We start from the raw sequence: 17,601 nt of genomic DNA on the forward strand, positions 1-17,601 counted from the left end.
AATCACTAAATCTCCGTTCTATTCAGGCTCTGGCACTGACTCTGTTAAAGCAAGAAAAATGCTGTTCTCTCCACTCTTCATAAACCCATCTTGTCCCAAACAGGGGTTTTTCTTTTAGTGTGAAGCTCTGTCCTTTTTGCTGAAGTGGGCTGAGCAAAGGGTGTGACGCAAGAGAGGGCGGTACAGGTGCTGGGAGGGCTGTGGGGAGACTCGGCCTCCGCGTACTTTCCCGCAGCCAGCACGGGGCAGCCCTGCGTTCTGCACCCTCCGCACCAGCCCAGCTTCAGGCGCATCCTCCACCGCACGCCGGCCTCTCGCCTGTCTTTCCCAAGCTCTTGATGCTGCCCAGCTGAAAGGAGAAAATGGGCACTGGCGATTTTATCTGTATTTCCATGACTGGAGGGGCGCCTTGGGGGTTCCGACTGCAAGGAGGCAAGGAGCAGAAGCAGCCCTTGCAAGTTGCAAAGGTAGGACCCTTTAAGAGAGGTGTTCTGAGCTGTTAGATGCTGGGAAGGAGGGGACGAAACAACCTGTTGATGGTCTTTCTGGTCATTGGCTTGCTTTCTGCACTGTTGATGAATTTATCTAGGATGTGGCTTTTTTTTTTTTTAAAAGAATTTTGTGGAGAAATGTACACCATACTCCATGTAATTAGCCATCAATTATGTTATCTGCATCTGGTGAAGATAAGGGCTGGTTAGTTGTCATCTGTCAGCTAGCAGCCTTGGACTGCTTTGATGTGTTCCCGTTCGTTCACATCGTTCACATCGTTTTGCTTGACTCCCAACAGAGGAGAAAGACCTCAGCTTCCAAGACAACCACTGGGCTCTAATAACAGTTGGTAGTGACATTTAGTGTGCAACAGACATAAGAAGCCAGTTTGGGGCAGTAATCGTTAAAATATAAAGAATTGTCATGAGATCTGTTTCAAAGAATAGCCTTTTAAGGATTTAAGAAATGCAAAAGCCCAAGTACTATATTCCATTAATTGTCTCACCTGGCTAAGAGCACGGGCTAGAGTCACAGATACTTTATTATTTTTTTAATTTTATTTTATTAAAATATAATTACATTATTTCTCCCCATTCCCTTCCCTTCCTCCAACTTCTCCCATGTCCTCTGACCTCTTTTTTTTAATGCTTAAATGAGTGTATATATGTATGTATTTATATTATATGTATGTTTAGGAATAAACATATAAACAGAACCGGCTGAGTCTGTTCAGTGTATCCACAGATACTTTATATATGGCACTAGTTACAACCAACTTTCTGGTGCACCTAGTCACTATTTAATATCTTTGTCACATTAGATTGATGTTCAGCTTAGAACAATACCCACAATCTAACAGAGAGCTCTAGTTTCTAATTGGCATTCAGCTAAAATAAAGTTAAAAAACCAGAAGGCAAACTCTTTTAGTCAAATGTTAATCCAAACTGTAGATTTCCATGACAGTCTATGAAGGCAGAAGAGGTTAATTTCTTGTTGCATTTTTATATTTACAACGAATCTAGATCTCCATGAAGCATATGGGTCACTTTGCTTTGTAGCTATTCTCTCCCTGTGTCTTTCTACCTTTTACAAATGTTCCCTGTGAAGACACAAGATTCTTTGAAAATTTCTGCTTCCAGGCATCTATCAGAAAATCCTTTCTTTGGTGGTAGAGTTCTGCCACCTAGTGAGGAGTGCAGAAATGGAGTGTGAGCTTGGACCTGGAAGATGAAAGCAGTTTATATCTGGAAAGTTCCTCAGAGGTCCTGGTTCGTTTTGTTCTTTTGAGCCTAGAGAGGCTGAGTCCTCTTGGGGCTCTGTTTGTAAGGGCAGAATGACAAAGGGTTGGAAGGCTGCTCCGTTGGGATTCTTCAAGAGTCAGGAACCAACAGCAGATGCAATGTGAATGCCGGATTCAGCATATTACATGGCTCAGGAGACTAAGGCAGATTTACTCAGTGTCAGTTGGTTGGCTGGCTCCAGTCGCTGAGATTTGGGTTCTAATTGCAGCTCTGACCTAACTTGCAGTTTGGCTTGAGGCTCATTGGTCACTGGGCCTGACTCAGTTGCCATGGAAGGGGAGATGTTGCCCTGTTAGGGAAGGAGAAAAATCGAGGAAGAAATTGGACCTATCCACTTCATGAGCTCTATCTTGTTCAAACATTCACTAATCCTAACCATAAGTAGTTTAGAGTCCCTCACCTGCTAACTGAAGTGTGGGGACAGAGGTGGCCGACAGATGGAATTCTGAACGGGCTTTTCCATGGCCATGCCTGGAAAACACCGTGGATGGTGGGTTTCCTCTGAGTTCTCTTATGCACTGACTTTAGGTTGTGATAACTCTGGAAAGCAAATTTCCAGGTCCTGTGGCTCATTTTCCACTGGTCTGTCAAGTGCCAGCCTGTATAAAAGTCAAGTCCTGCACTCTGCCCAAATCATCTTTCCTAAAATATCCAGGCTATATGTTGATGGCTTATAAAATCCCGATGAAAGCACCAAGGTGTTCACTTTAACGAGCTAGGCTGTCAGAGGCTGGGGGTGTATGTCAATAGAAGAGCATGTGGGAGAGACTGAGTTCATGCCCAACACTCCCCACACTATACTGTATAATTTCCTGGTTTATTTAGAGTGGATTTTTAAAATGCTATTATGAAAGCTTTGAATGTCTGCTTCATTTGTGTTTTTGTGGGCACTCCAGGCCCTACTGTCTGCCTTTTCCTCATATGTTAGTGAGTTGTAAAATGAGTTAAAGGAAGTGTAAGCTTCAGATAACTGTGTTTGTCATTGATTCACATTTGTTATATTTGTTTTTTTATATCATCCTTGTTTTACCTTAGAGCTTTCTAAGACACTGCATCGACTCAGTGAGTGAATTTCCAGTAAAGGTTTTTCACTGAGTTCAAGGAGACGTGAATGTCAGTTGCCTGTACACTGTCTATCTCATCGTGACTGAGTGAGCTCCAGGTAGGAGGGAGTGAGCAAGGAAGGAGAAAGGCTCAGAGCCAGTCAGGTAAATAGGGAATATGCAAATGGCACACTACCGAGGTAAAGGTTGGAGTAGCAGTGCAGTCATCTACATCTGCATAGTGAGTTCTAGCCCAGCCTCGGTTACCTTAAATCCTCTTTCAACAAAATCCATACAAGTCATTCACTTTAGAGTTTAAAAGCTATAAACATTCCTAAAAAATAGAAAATTTTAAAGCAGTGCCCTTTGGCTTCTAATAAAATACTTACAGATTTTCTATAATCCTATGTAGCAATTCTAACAGGCTGAAATAGTATAATGAAATTTAGTTCAGTATTATTAAGTTCAGAAATTTAATTGCTATTTAGCCCCCAGGAAATATCTCTCTAGTGACAATTTTGTTATTTATGAGAGATGCACATATATTTTTAACGTTTGCCTGGTGCACTGAATTGTACACAAAACCACAGTTTTAAATATTCTAAAGAAGAGTATTCATGAGAGTTTTCATTGACTTTCAGGTTCAATGCTATAAAATTGTGGGGTTTTTTTGTTTTTTTTAATCAACTGAAAAGCTTAAAATCCGAGTAATCAGTAATATTTCCCATGTCTAAAGTCTGTAATTGGAAACAGAGCTTTATTAACACCCACTCACAGGGTAATCTTCAGCCAAGACATTCTTCATTCATCCCAGGAGCAAGTTTATCTAGACAGAAAGCCTCATTGTGTGTGTGTTTTCACATTTTCTCACAAAAGGATGTCAATGTTATCACTTTATGAACCTCTCTTCAAGGACATGTGCCTACATGGCCGTGTCCTTGGCAGTTTCTTCTTGGCAAACCACTTGGGGAAATCTTCCTATAAAGACTGGGAGAGAAAGTTTTGTTTTGCAAACAAATCTTATGATTGAAAAATAACTCACATCGTGAAAGTAATGAGAAAATAAATGGTCAGACTAAATATAAATTAAGGTGGTCCTCCATAAATGCTTCTTTAAAAAAAAATGTTGTAGCCCGTGTCCAGCTCTGAGTTAGTGAGTGTGAGGTTTGCCCTGGCATCAGTATTTCTTAACATTCCAAGGGGAATTTGGATATGTGAGCAAAACACAAGCCCTGCTGAAGAGAGCTGAGGCCAGCCATGCCCCCTAAGAGCTGACTAGGGCCTGGGAGGTCCTGTGGGCACTTCCCCATTTATTCTTTGTCAGTCTAATTACGAGGAGGACCAGGAGGAGGCTAAGAGCTGTGTGAGTCCTTGGCATTGTGAACAGGGAGGATTTCCCCTTCTGATGTTAAGATAAGTGGGCTATTGGACCAAGAAGAGGTGTTGGGAAGCCCCAAAGTGACTATGCTAAACACTAGGACTGCTGAAAGATGGGACAGTGTCCTATGAGACACCACAGGACAACAAATGAAACACCCAGTGCTACAATTCTAATGAGGGGTCTCCATCAAATCCCCCTTAGAGCTCAGGGAATGCTGTGGAAGAGTGTGCAAGCCAGAGGGGTGGCGGACACCAGGAGAACAAGGCCCTCTAAGATCAACTTCGCAAAGCTCTTATTTACTCGGAGACTGAAGCAGCAGGCACAGGGCCTAAGGAGTCTGCACCAAGTCCACAGGGCCGTGTAAATACTACCGTTTCCAGTTAGTCTTTTGATGGGATTCCTGTGTGTGTGACCAGGTGGGGCTCAGATTCTTGTGTCTTCTCCTAGGGCTCCTTTCCTTCTGTTGGGTTACCTTGTCCAACTTCTGTGTGACGCTTTTTGTTTTATCTTATTAAATTTTATTTTGTTATGCTTCGTTGTTATCTGTTTAGAACCCTGTTCTTTTCTAAGGAGAGACAGAAAGGGAGTGGATCTGGATGGGAGGGATCTGGGAGGAGTAGAGGGAAGGGCAATTGTGATAAGGATATATTATATGTGAAAAGAATCTATTTTTAATAAAAGGAGGAAATATATCTCATACTTCTCTGTTTACTTACACGGACTTTTTTTTTTTATTAGTTCAAATTGGGAACAAGCTTGTTTGACATGTCAATCCCTTCTTCCTCTCCCTCCCCTCACCCACACCCCTCCTACCCCACCCCGACCTACCCCTCACCCCATCCACCCTCCACTCCCCCCCTCCCCCGCAGGGTAAGGCCCTCCACAGGGGCTCCCCAAAGTCCACCACATCATCCTGGGCTGAGCCTGGGCCCTTCCCCATGTGTCCAGGGCAAGAGTGCATCCCTTCATGTGGGATGGGCTCTCAAAGTCCCTTCTTACACCAGGGAAAAATACTGATCCACCACCAGGGGCCCCCTAGAGTGCAGAGGCCTCCTTATTGACATCCATGTTCAGGGGTCTGGATCAGTCCTGTACTGGCCTCCCTGACAGCATCTGGGGTCCATGTGCTCCCCTTTGTACAGGACAGCTGTTTCTGTGGGTTTCACCAGCCTGGTACCGACCCCTTCGCTCTTCATTCCTCCCTCTCTGCAACTAAGTTCCAGAGTTCAGTTCAGTGTATATCTGTGGGTGTCTGCCTCTGCTTCCATCAGCCACTGGATGAGAGCTCTAGGATGGCATAAAAAAGTAGTCATCAATCTCATTTTAGGGGAAGGGCGCTTAGGTTATCCTCTCCACCATTGCCTAGATTGTCCGTTCGTGTCATCCTTGTAGGTCTCTGGAAATCTCCCTAGTGTCAGATCTCTCCTTGGACCTAAAATGGCTCCCTCTGATATGGTATCTCTCATCCTGCTCTCCTCTATTCTTCCCCCCAACTCAATATTTCTCCTCCTCCATTTCCTCCTCTCCTCTCCTCTTCTCCTGCTCTCATTCTGGCAGCTCCCTCTCGCCTACCCTCATGCTCCCAGTTAGCTCAGGAGTTCCTGCCCCTTCCCATTCCTGGGGTCCATGCATTTATCTCCTAGAGTACTTCATGTTTCCTAATTTCTTTGGTGAAGAGGATTGTAGGCTGGTAATCCTTTGCTCTATGTCTAAAATTCATATATGATTGAGTACATACCATGTTTGTCTTTTTGCATACATGGACTATTTTTCCTTTTAAATTGAAAATAGATTTTCTTTCATACAATATATTCTAACTATGGTTCCCCTCCCCCAACTCTTCCCAGATTCTCTCTACTTCCCCATCCACCCAAATCCATACCCTTTCTTTCTCTCTCTCATTAGAAAAGAAAGAAGCATCAATTAATATTAATAATAATAATAAGATAAAATAAAAATAAACAAACCCAAATAGGGCAAAACAAACAGAAAAGTAAGCAAACAAAAAAGAGCCACAGAAGCTGGGAAGTGGTGTTGCATGCCTTTAATCCCAGCACTCAGGAGGCAGAAGCAAGTGGATCTCTCTGAGTTTGAGACCAGCCTGGTCTACAAGAGCTAGTTCCAGGACAGCCTGCAAAGCCACAGAGAAACCCTATCTCAACCTCCCCCCTAAAAAAAGAGCCACAGAATAAAACACAAGAAACACATACAGACACTGAGCCACACACATTAGCACTTGTAGAAAACATGTAAAAACAAAATAGGAAACCATAGTATATAAGCAAAAGAGTTGTAATGGAAAAAAAAATCCCTGACTAAATGTTATAAAACAAAAAAACCTCCAAAAATACCACTGAGCTCATTCTGTGTTGGCCACTTAACTGCTGGGCATGGGGCCTGCCCGGGTGTGGCTTGTGTACTCAGTGTGACTCTGGTAGAGAAAATTAATTCTTCCCTTGTGGGCAGTTATCAATTAGAGATAGCTGGGTTAGGATGGAGGCTTGTGTCCACTTCTCTGGCTTTCGATCTGCACAGGCCGTATGCATGCTGCCTCACTCAGTCTCTGTGATTTTATACTTAATTCAGCCCTGTTGTGTCAAGAAGGCCTTGTTTTCTTGGTGTCTTCCATCCCCACTGGCTCTAGTAATCTTTCTGCTTTATCTTCCTCAGAGTTCCCTCAGCCCTGAAGGAAGGAATTTGATGGAGACATCTCATGTAGGACTGGGTGTTTCAAAGTCTCTCATTCTTTCATTCTAGTTGTGGGTCTTTCTACTTGTTCCCATCCCATGATGATGGATGATCAAGACACTTATTTGTGGGTATAACAGAATGTTGTTAGGAGTCATTTTATTGCTATGTTCATTTAGCAGAACAATAGTATTTGGTTTCCCTAGGTCTATGACTTATCTTGTCTCAGATTCTTGGCCACTTGGGCAGTGTCAGGCATGGGTTCCATCTCATGGAGTGGCCCTTAATTCCAATGAGTTAGTGGTTGGTTACTCCCACAAGGTTTGTGCCACTATTGCACACCGAGCAGGTCAACATTGTAGACTGAGGACTTGTGGCTGGGTTGGTGTTTACCTTCCTCCGTGGGTGTGTAGAATACCTTCCAGTACCATGAACACTACTCAGTAGGGGTGAAGGCTCTAGGTAGGCACTGGTTCAACTTCTCTGTGTTCAGTGAGTTACATAGGTGTTGTCTTCAGCAACAGGGCCTTGCCATCAGTTTGTGGAAAGTAACAAAAAAAGAGCCTTGCCAATAGTCTGGGTTGCTTTTTGTCAGTGTTTTATCACGGCAATTGAAAGCAAACTAGTATAGAAAATACCAGATTGCACCAGATTCATGGACAATTGCTGTGACATGGGAAATTGATGATCATGTTGCTTCAAGAGTTTTGGTTTAGAAAAGTCCTATGTTCACAGCTTAATGGGCTGGTCTTTGGCAACTTGGTAGATAAGAATGTTGAGAGAAATATATATGATAGAGGCCTGGCTTGTGAAGTTTCACAGAGGAGTTTTAGAATCTCTCAAAGACTGTGCCAGGACAGTTTATGTACTATTTTGAGTTAAGAATCTGGACAGGAGAGATGTCTCAGTGGTTAAGAGCATTGACCACTCTTCCATAGGACCCAGGTTCAATTCCCAGCACCCACATGGCAGCTAACAACTGTCTGTAACTACAAGTCTGACACCCTCACACAAACATACATGCAGGCAAAACACCAATGCACTAAAAAGAAATAAATTATTAAAAAGAAGAAAAAGAAGAATCTATGGCTATTGGTCAGCTGGGCTGAAGACACATCTGTGATTGACAAGAGACCAGCATCACTGAAGTGAAGTCTGCTTTACTAGGATGTTTGATGCTGATTGGCTGGGGCTGAAAAGAATTTCTCCTGATTAAGAAAAGGCCAGCACCTAACTGAAGCAAAATATCTTTGGAAGTGCATAGAAGCTGTTGTCCAGAGGGGACCAGGGTTTCATCTCAAGCTGGCAGCTGGACTTGAATGTGTAAGAGTCTCCTAAATGGTACTGGTTTTGAAGGCACGAGAGGGTTATAGACAGCAAGCCAGTAAGCAGTGGTCCTCCATGGTCTGTTCTTCAGTCCCTGCTTCTAGGTTCCTACCTTAAAGTCCCACTCGGGCTTCCCCCCAGTGATAGAATGTAATGTGTAAGGTAAGGCCAGCCCTTTCTTCCTTCAAGTTGCTTTTCGACATGGTGTTTGTATATCACAGCAGCAGAAACTATACTAGTATAGATGTTTTATGAATTACTGAATTTACAGTGACCATTTAGCCATTTTTATAAATGAGGAAATTTGGTTATAAGGAATTTAAATCAATACCTTAAGGTCATGCAGTTAGTCAATGGCAAGATGAAAACAGGGACCAATTTGTAGTATATATGTCTGTGGCTCCTTTGCAGCTTGGTGTCCCCACAGAGGCATGCAAAGCCCCCCACACTGTCAACCCACATCGCCTGTCTCTTCCAGCAGAGAGACAGTAGCCATTTGGAAATTCACAGTGCATGCCTGCATGTAATCATTGTCTTTGCACTAATTTTATGCCTGGGGTCTGCAGAGACCAAGAAGAGGGTATCAGATCTCCTGAAACTACAGATGTTGGTGAGCTGCCGTGTGAGTGCTGAGAGCTGAATTTGGATTCTATGCACTATTGTCACATTGGTTTGCTATGTGTTCCATGTGCTTCTGTGGAGAACTTGGCTCACATGCCTGTCTTCTGGCAGATAAATGATATTCAATTGTTTTGACTGTGCCTGCCTCAGTCACTGTTATATTGCTGTGAAGAGACAACACAACCATGACAATTCTTATTAAACAACAACAACAACAACACTTAATTGGGGTTGCTTACAGTTTCAGAGATTCAGTTCATTATCATCATAGCAGGGAGCACAGGGACACCAAGGCAGACATGGTGCTGGAGAAGAAGCTGGAGCACTACTTCTGGATCCACAGGCAGTCGGAAGAGACTCTGGGCTTCGCTTGGGTTTTTGAAACCTCAGAGCCTACACCCCAGTGGTACACTTCCTCCAACAAGGCCACAATCTCTTAATCCTTCTAATCCTTTAAAACAGTGCCACTTCCTGGTGACTAAGCATTGGTGGTTTTCAAACCACCACCGCCTTGTGAAGTAAGAATTTTGAGGAAATTCCACACACACACACACACACACACACACACACACACACACTATACACACACACACACACACACACACTATACACACACACACACACTATACACACACACACACTATACACACACACACACATACACACACACACACTATACACACACACACACTATACACACACACACACACTATACACACACACACACTATACACACACACACACTATACACACACACACACTATACACACACACACACTATACACACACACACACTATACACACACACACACTATACACACACACACACTATACACACACACACACTATACACACACACACACACACTATACACACACACACACTATACACACACACACACTATACACACACACACACTATACACACACACACACTATACACACACACACACTATACACACACACACACTATACACACACACACACTATACACACACACACACTATACACACACACACACTATACACACACACACACTATACACACACACACACTATACACACACACACACTATACACACACACACACTATACACACACACACACACACTATACACACACACACACTATACACACACACACACACTATACACACACACACACTATACACACACACACACACACTATATACACACACACACACTATACACACACACACTATACACACACACACACTATACACACACACACTATACACACACACACACTATACACACACACACTCACACACACACACACTATACACACACACACACTATACACACACACACACATATATAAAATGTATATGTATGTACATATATATCATACACACACCAATACACATACATACATATACATATTTTGGTGTGATACCATTTTACATTTAGTATAAGTGAAAAATGAATAAAAGGTAAAAAATCAACAGTATTTAAAACTAGCTTTTTATTATTCTATAGTGTAAACTTACTTTTTTTCTTTTCAATTTTTTAAGATTTAATGTGCACGAGTGTTTTGTCCACATGTATGAATGTATACTACATGCATGTCTGATGCCCACAGAGGTCAGAAAATGATGTCAGATGCCCTGGAACCGAAGTTACAGATGATTGTGAGCCACCATGCATGTGCTGGGAACCTAACCCAGGTTCTCCGCGTGAGGTACTCTTAACCACTGAGCCATCTCTCCATTCTTGCAGAAAGTGTTCTTAATCTCACTAAAAAGAGTTTTTCTGTTAGTGAGAACAGTCTTTTTTTTCTAGTAAAAACAATAATTTATGGAAGTTGTGATTTTAAAAAACTTAATGTGGCCCAATGGGTTACAATGTATTTATTTAAAGATCTAGTGAGATTTTATTTACTTTGGTACTTGAGTTTAAATGCTATCAAAGCTGACAAAGATAATCTTAGAGAATACACAGACACACACTGAGGAAATGAATTATTTTATGATAGCCATTTCCATTCCATCAGCCAGCAGTGCAAAGACTTCTGTTGAAAGTTGAATTCTGTTTTTGCACCTGTCTGCCCTTTGTTCTTTCAGCTGTTTATATAGGTACATGTTTATATTTTAGTGTTAAATGTCACTGTGTCTTACCTTTTGAAGCTAACAGGCCACATTTGAAGTCTTTTTTTCTAGTCAGGCATGCAGAAACTGCATTTCAATGAATAGCATTTCAATATACACTTTCAATAAAAAATACCACCTATAGAAATAATCTCATCATCTGCTTTAGAAACATTTTCTGTTTCATCTATTTCTTTGCTAAAGGCTACTTCCAAGCAGCTCACTGTTAGAGGACACATTGTGTTTATTCTTCTGAAACATGTCAGGAGGCCAGTGACTAAGAACCATGTTTTAGCCTAGAAAGGATAGGCAGAGTTAGAATGTTCATTTTCTGTCAAATAAAACCAGGCACTCTTCAAGTTCTGTGCTTTTATTAAGGGTTTGAAGAAATAGCAGGGTCGTAAGTGCCTATGTGATGTGTAAGTCTCTGTCTGTATCACTGGTGTCCTTGCAGTGTGGTTCAAAGACTTCCAACCCAGTGTGAAGGTGCTTATCTGTAATCCCAAGAATGGAGGATCATGAGTTTGAGGCTAGTCTGAGCTACAAACAAAGGCCCTTTTTCAAGCAGCAAAAAGACATAATTTCAATGTTGTTTAAATGTAAATTTCTATAAAATTTATTGTATTGATAACATTCTGTTGACATTTTACACTTGTGACTGTTAGTTATCTTACTGTAGCATTGCCAGAAAACACCTTGTATTAGCTTTACCCTAGAATCTTTTTGGTTTTTGCTGTAAATTCCTGTTAAAGCAGGCACCTGTTCCACTGATGGTTTTATCTGCACAATTTTTCTGTTAAGTGCTGATTTTCCTTTAAAAATCAGAGTACCACTGCAGCCCTTGCTGACCTGGAACTCACTACATAGCCCAGGCTACCCCTAAACTTAGAGCAATCATCTTGCCTCGACTTCCCAAGTACTTGAATCACAGACATGAACCACCACACCTGGTTTCTATTTCATTATTAAAATGAGATCTAAAAATACCATAGATGGAGATAGTTTAGAAGTATCTGTGCCTTCATCCCACCACACACCAAACATAATATACAGTGTATCCTTTAAGATGTATTCTGTTACAATTTACATCAATTCCTCCAGGGGGAGGTTCCATCCTTAACAGCATTTGCTGAGGAATGTTGACTTGTCATATTACATTACTTTAGCCATTTTTAATTACATCCATATAGATCTTTCTAAACTTTATTATGAGGTGTAGGGAGAAACCCTGATTAAGAGGTACCACCCAAGTGGTCAGGGTACCTGGGACCAGGCCCAAGCGGATGTGGTCAGTGGTTCCTCTTAATCAGGGTTTCTCCCTACAGTGAGGTTTAAAACTCTGTAAAGTTTTTACTTCAGTACTGCCTGACATCAACCATTGTTGGAAAATCACATCTAGAATTTTTGAATTTTCTGGCCCAAGAGATCTTCCTCTGCAGCAACAGTGTTTATATATCTGAGCTCTCGTGGACTTCTTGGTAGTTTCAACAATCCTGTCACTTGTCCCAAACAGTTAAAGTCTTGTTTTTCAGGCCCATGGTAGGACTTGTGATGATCAGGGGCAGAGATGGGTCCAAATCAGCTCCTGTTCTGATATAGTGGACTATGTTATCTTTAGGTAAAAGCCTTTTTGTTTCAAAAGTGTTTTAGCAAGGACCATTTTTGTGAGTGTTGATAATATCGAAGTAGATAAGTAAATGAAAATTTGCTGTATCAAATACCCAGAGTGTGACAAAACCTCTTCTTCCAACTTGTCTGGAGGTCTCATTGTAGGTGAAGTTATTATGTCTTCGTCAGCGTTCTATTGCTGTGAAGAGACACCATGACCATAGCAACTCTTATAAAGGAAAACACTTAATTGGGGATGGCCTTCAGTTTAGTCCATTGTCATCATGGCAGGAAGCATGGCATCATGCAGGCAGACATGGTACTGGAGAGGTAGCTGAGAGTTCTACATCTGGATCTGCAGGCAGCAGGAAACACTGGGCCTGGCTTGAGCATTTGAAAGCTCATCCTAGTGGCACACTTTTCCCAACAAGGCCACACCTATTCCAACAAGGCCACATGTCCTAATCCTTTCAAATAGTCACTATCTAATAATGCCACTCCCCATGAGCCTAAGAAGACCAGGTTTTTTTCAGGAACTGTCTGGAATACATGAGTCTGGCCCACAGACCATACTGGAACACAGCATCCCTCTCAGACCATGTATTAAAGTAGAGCTAACTCTTAGAGCTTATTTCTATGTCATTTTTGTAAACGAACATGTGAATGTAAGAGTCCAGTTAACTTGATAACCATGTAGGGAACGAGCCTTCAAGCACAGGCTGTAAGTACAACACACTGGGACAAAAGCATTTTGGAGTGTTCAACAAGTGTGGCCAACACATGTTTCCACCAGAAACAGCTGCAAGAAACTCAGTCTGTCCCAGTGATTTAAAAATAGATAGAAGCCAGGCAGTGGTGGTGCATGCTTTTAGTCCTTGCACTCGGGAGGCAGAGGCAGGTGGATCTTTTATTTTGAGGCCAGCCTTTTCCTTAGTAGTCATTCCCCCATTCACCTTTCATTTTGAGACAGTCTGTCAGTGGGATCCAGGGCTCACAGATCAGGCTAGTCTCATGGATTATAAGTGTGTACCACAGTGCCTGGCTTTTTAAGTGGGTGCTAGGGATTGAACTCAGGTCCTCATGCCTGAATGACAAGCACTTTACCAACTGAACCACACCCCCATCAGCCCCTGGAACTACACAAGTGGCCAGGCTTCTCCCCCTAACTGCCAGGTTCCATCCACAGAACACTCCAACTGCCCTAACCTGGTCCCCCCCCCCCACCTCTGCCTCTCTAGTGCTGGGATTGAAGGTGTGCACTTTCACACATGGCTGAAATTATAGATTCTACAGGCAATATAAGGTTAAATGCTTAGCCTACTTAAAAAGGGTATGGCTTTTAAAAGAGGTAGCACAATAAAATTGATTTGTTGTTTATTTGTGTATCAATAAATGACCGCTCATAGCTGTCCAGCTGTGCTTAGAGTGGGTGGACTAGATCTGTGTGGCTGTTCCCTCACTTGTGAGATGGGTATAGTGGTAGCTGTATTTCCAAGAACTGTTAATAGGGCTAGAAATTATACATGACAATCACTTAAGAAACACTCAGGATTTTTAAAAAGGTGTTATTATCACCTTTGTGGTTATCCCAATTTTTTTTTTAAATCAACTTTGTGAAGTCAAGGCTTCAAGTCCTGGAGGTCACTGTGAAGGCTGCTACACTTCTTGGTGCCTTCCTGGGAGGTGATAACAAAAGGTTCCAGAAATGTTGCTTTGTTATGGAATACCCCATCAGTCTTTAATTGGAAATAACACATGGAAATCATGGAGAGAAGAAACTATAAAAGAAAACAAATAAATTGCCCTAGTAACAGTAGGACACAGCTCTGTGTAGTCAGAAGAAGGCTGTGCCCCACCCATGGCAGGGTCTCTGAACATCCTTCTCTCTCCCACCCTCTTCTACCTCTCGTCTCCATCATTAGATGTTATTACTATATAAGGTTGCTTTTCCTAAGTAGATGATAATCTATTATACTCTTTGGAGCTTTTAGCTTTTCAAAGAATGGTCAGTTATTTTTATCTGTCAAGATCAAGCTAAAGTGAGCAATGGGCGTTGGTGGCGCACGCCTTTAATCCCACTGGGCAGACAGAGGCAGGGGATCTCTGTGAGTTCCAGGCTAGCCTGGTCTACAAAGTGAGTTCCAGGACAGCCAGGCCGTTACACAGAGAAACTCTGTCTGGAAAAACAAGGGGGAAAAAATCAAACTAAAATGAGACCCAAGACTGGTGAGAGTTGACTACCATAGAAGTCACCATTGTTATTTTTTTGTTGTTGTTGTTGATGATGGAAATGTAACTTTTTCTACAAATGGTGGTCAGAATGACTTCTGTAGATTGTAAACATCGTGGTGCACCTTTGTCCGCTATAGAAAGTAGACTAACAGGGATGAGTTTTCAGGTCTAACCTATATATAGGCTGCTTGCCTGCCAGATGAAGAAATGCAGGCACTTTTTACCCCTGGCAGAGAGGAGCAGAACTTGGCAGAGTGGCAATCTAGTGGGAGAAAGAGCTAATCTTTCTACCAGCTCGTAACCCTTGCTCCCCTCCCTACAGCAAAATGTCCCTATAGCATCATATTAAATAGTTTACCATGGCTCCCCACAGACATGGGGCTGAGAGCAGATGGACAGATTCATTTGGGCATCTAGTTCTGACAGTCATTCCGTTATCCTCTTCATTATGCCCACTGCTCTGATCTCTGCTTTACTTTTACACGATGAAGGAAACTGGTTCTTCATCTTCACTGCCCTTGCTCTCTTGCCTTGTGACACTATGGGACTAGAGCAAAAGGTGGAGGGCGGGGAGAGGGAGGGCACAGGGACAGTAGGGACACCCTCACTGCCAAAATGGAATTCTCATTTGGGCTCCAACTATCATAGGGTTTCAGGCCTCGGCACACTTTCCTAAAGTTCCACACAGAAATGTTAGAGATCTTCATTAATGCTTCTGGTTAAAGATCTGCATTTTCCACATTCCTATTGTCAGCCTTTTCTTTAAAGGTGGGAATCATGTCTTTTCATAGTTCTTGATGTCTTCTAATTGACATGAATGATCCATACAAGCCTCATATACGCAGGACTGCAAACCTACGGCAGGCTACACATATTATTAGAATGTGGAATAAATTAACTAATGAATCAGTATGTCTTTTAATCTCAGTGTGAGAGTGGCAGCTACTTACATGAATGTACGTATGTGTGTGTATGTGCATGTGTGTATGTGGGGTTTGTATATGTGTCTGCACATGTACCATGGTGAGTGTGTGAAGGTCAAAAGATAACTGACAGGAGTCAAGTCTCTCCTTTAACTTTTTGGTCTCTGGGCCTTGAACTTAGGTAGTCAGGCTTGGTGTTGTGTTTTTACCCACTGGCCCATCTTGCTGGCCTGAAGTGATGTTACTGAGGTTTAATTTTACATTGTGTTATTAAAGGGTAATTAAAGGAGCTACCAATGTGTTTTGTATGTATATGTTAGTGCTTATATTTGATCTCATATGGCACCATCATATAAACCCATATATGCACATTGACTGAACAGTGATTGGGGAGACTAGAGTTCTAGACCTGAGTCAGGTTTGACTTTGATGTCAAGGACACCACTCAGATGAACTGGCCTTCAACTGCTCTATTTATAAAATGAAGAGGTTGGAACAGATGATTTTATTGTTCATTCTAGCTAGAGTCCAGTTTTAGATCAAGAAGATATTAGATGAAAAGCAATGCCCATGAATGGCAACATTTTTCCTAACTTAAAGACTTTAAAGAAAGCTTAATTCTTTACATAGTGTTATATGGAAATCCTATGTGCATTTCTTCAAGTCATAATTTCTGGGACATACTTATTACAAAAGATAAAACAAAAATTCTCAAGTGCTACCAATTTAATGAACTTGCACTAGATTTTACTTTTCAAATGATTAAAATTATAGTGCCAAGAATTACTATTGAATTCAATGTGCCCCATTGCTTTTACTTTTAAAACAAATGCTTGAGATAATAAATGCCTTTTGAAACAAATTATTTTAAAATAAATTATTTCTTTATTGATTTTCTAAATAATGAGATAGTTCTCCATCACACACAAATATGGCTTTTTCTTAAAATCATTTGCAATTCATGTATTTAAGCATAGTTGATATTTTCATAAATCTGAGTTCTTTATTTGCATTCTGGGTCAAGGACTATTTGCAGCTAAGATTTTTCTCATCCTTCTCTGGAAATCCCAAAGAGGCAAAAGATTCAGATTATCTCACATTTATTTCCTTTATTACAGCTACTAAGCAGATTAAAAAAAAAAAAAAAGCTTTTAGCTAAGCTGAATGGACCTGATGTTGATCTCTGGGAACCTACACAGAAAAGGAAGAAAACTGATTCCCATAAGTTGTCCTTTGACTTCCACAAATGCTCCATGGAGAGCACACAGCCACACACATAAAAAATAAATAAATAAATAAATAAATAAATAAATAAATAAATAAATAAATGTAATTAAATGATTTAATTCTATACACTTGCTGCAAGACTGGTGACCTAGCTGTTCAAGTCTGTGAAGCACTCTAATGTGAAGGGAAGAAAAAATAACATGTTTGATCCTGCTCCCCTCTATCTTAGTCCTTTAAACTTACTTGAAAGGAATTCACAAGAGTGACCTGTGTACACACCGTGTATCAAAAGAGAAAGGAGAGCCACCGGGAGCCTTTAGTTTCTGTGTCTCAGATGTGGTCTTTTAAATCAAATTCTCTCTCCCTAACAAAGGGATCTTTCTCTGATGTTTAAAATAGATTTGAAAATGGCTTTCAATTTTAGATTGTAATAAAACAACTTTTTCATTGTAAAACTAATTCAAACTGTACAGAAAAGGCTAAAAATGAAATGAACATCCTACCAGCTAGAGATACCACAGTGGTTTTTTGGCAACACCTTTCCTGGTGCTTCACATGGCAGGGCAGTGCCCTTTTAAGTTCCATTTCATGTCAACAGGATTGCACTTAAGGTCTTTGTTTGTTTGAGACAGGGTTTCTGACTGCAGCCCAGCC

At 41.4% G+C, this 17,601-nt stretch overlaps 1 protein-coding gene across 3 annotated transcripts in view; it reads left to right on the plus strand.

Moving 5' to 3' along the window:
• The first annotated feature begins 215 nt into the window (after positions 1-215).
• Positions 216-17,601, plus strand: part of Synpo2 (synaptopodin 2) — a 154,994-nt gene continuing 137,608 nt past the window's right edge. For all 3 annotated transcript variants that reach the window (XM_027395656.2, XM_035451676.1, XM_035451675.1), the window contains exon 1: positions 216-467. In XM_027395656.2, the coding sequence (XP_027251457.1) occupies positions 363-467 (105 nt within the window). In that variant the 5' untranslated portion in view covers positions 216-362. The remainder of the gene's footprint in view (positions 468-17,601) is intronic.

The sequence above is a fragment of the Cricetulus griseus genome (assembly GCF_003668045.3).
Source record: "Cricetulus griseus strain 17A/GY chromosome 1 unlocalized genomic scaffold, alternate assembly CriGri-PICRH-1.0 chr1_0, whole genome shotgun sequence".
Taxonomy (NCBI): Eukaryota; Metazoa; Chordata; class Mammalia; order Rodentia; family Cricetidae; genus Cricetulus; species Cricetulus griseus.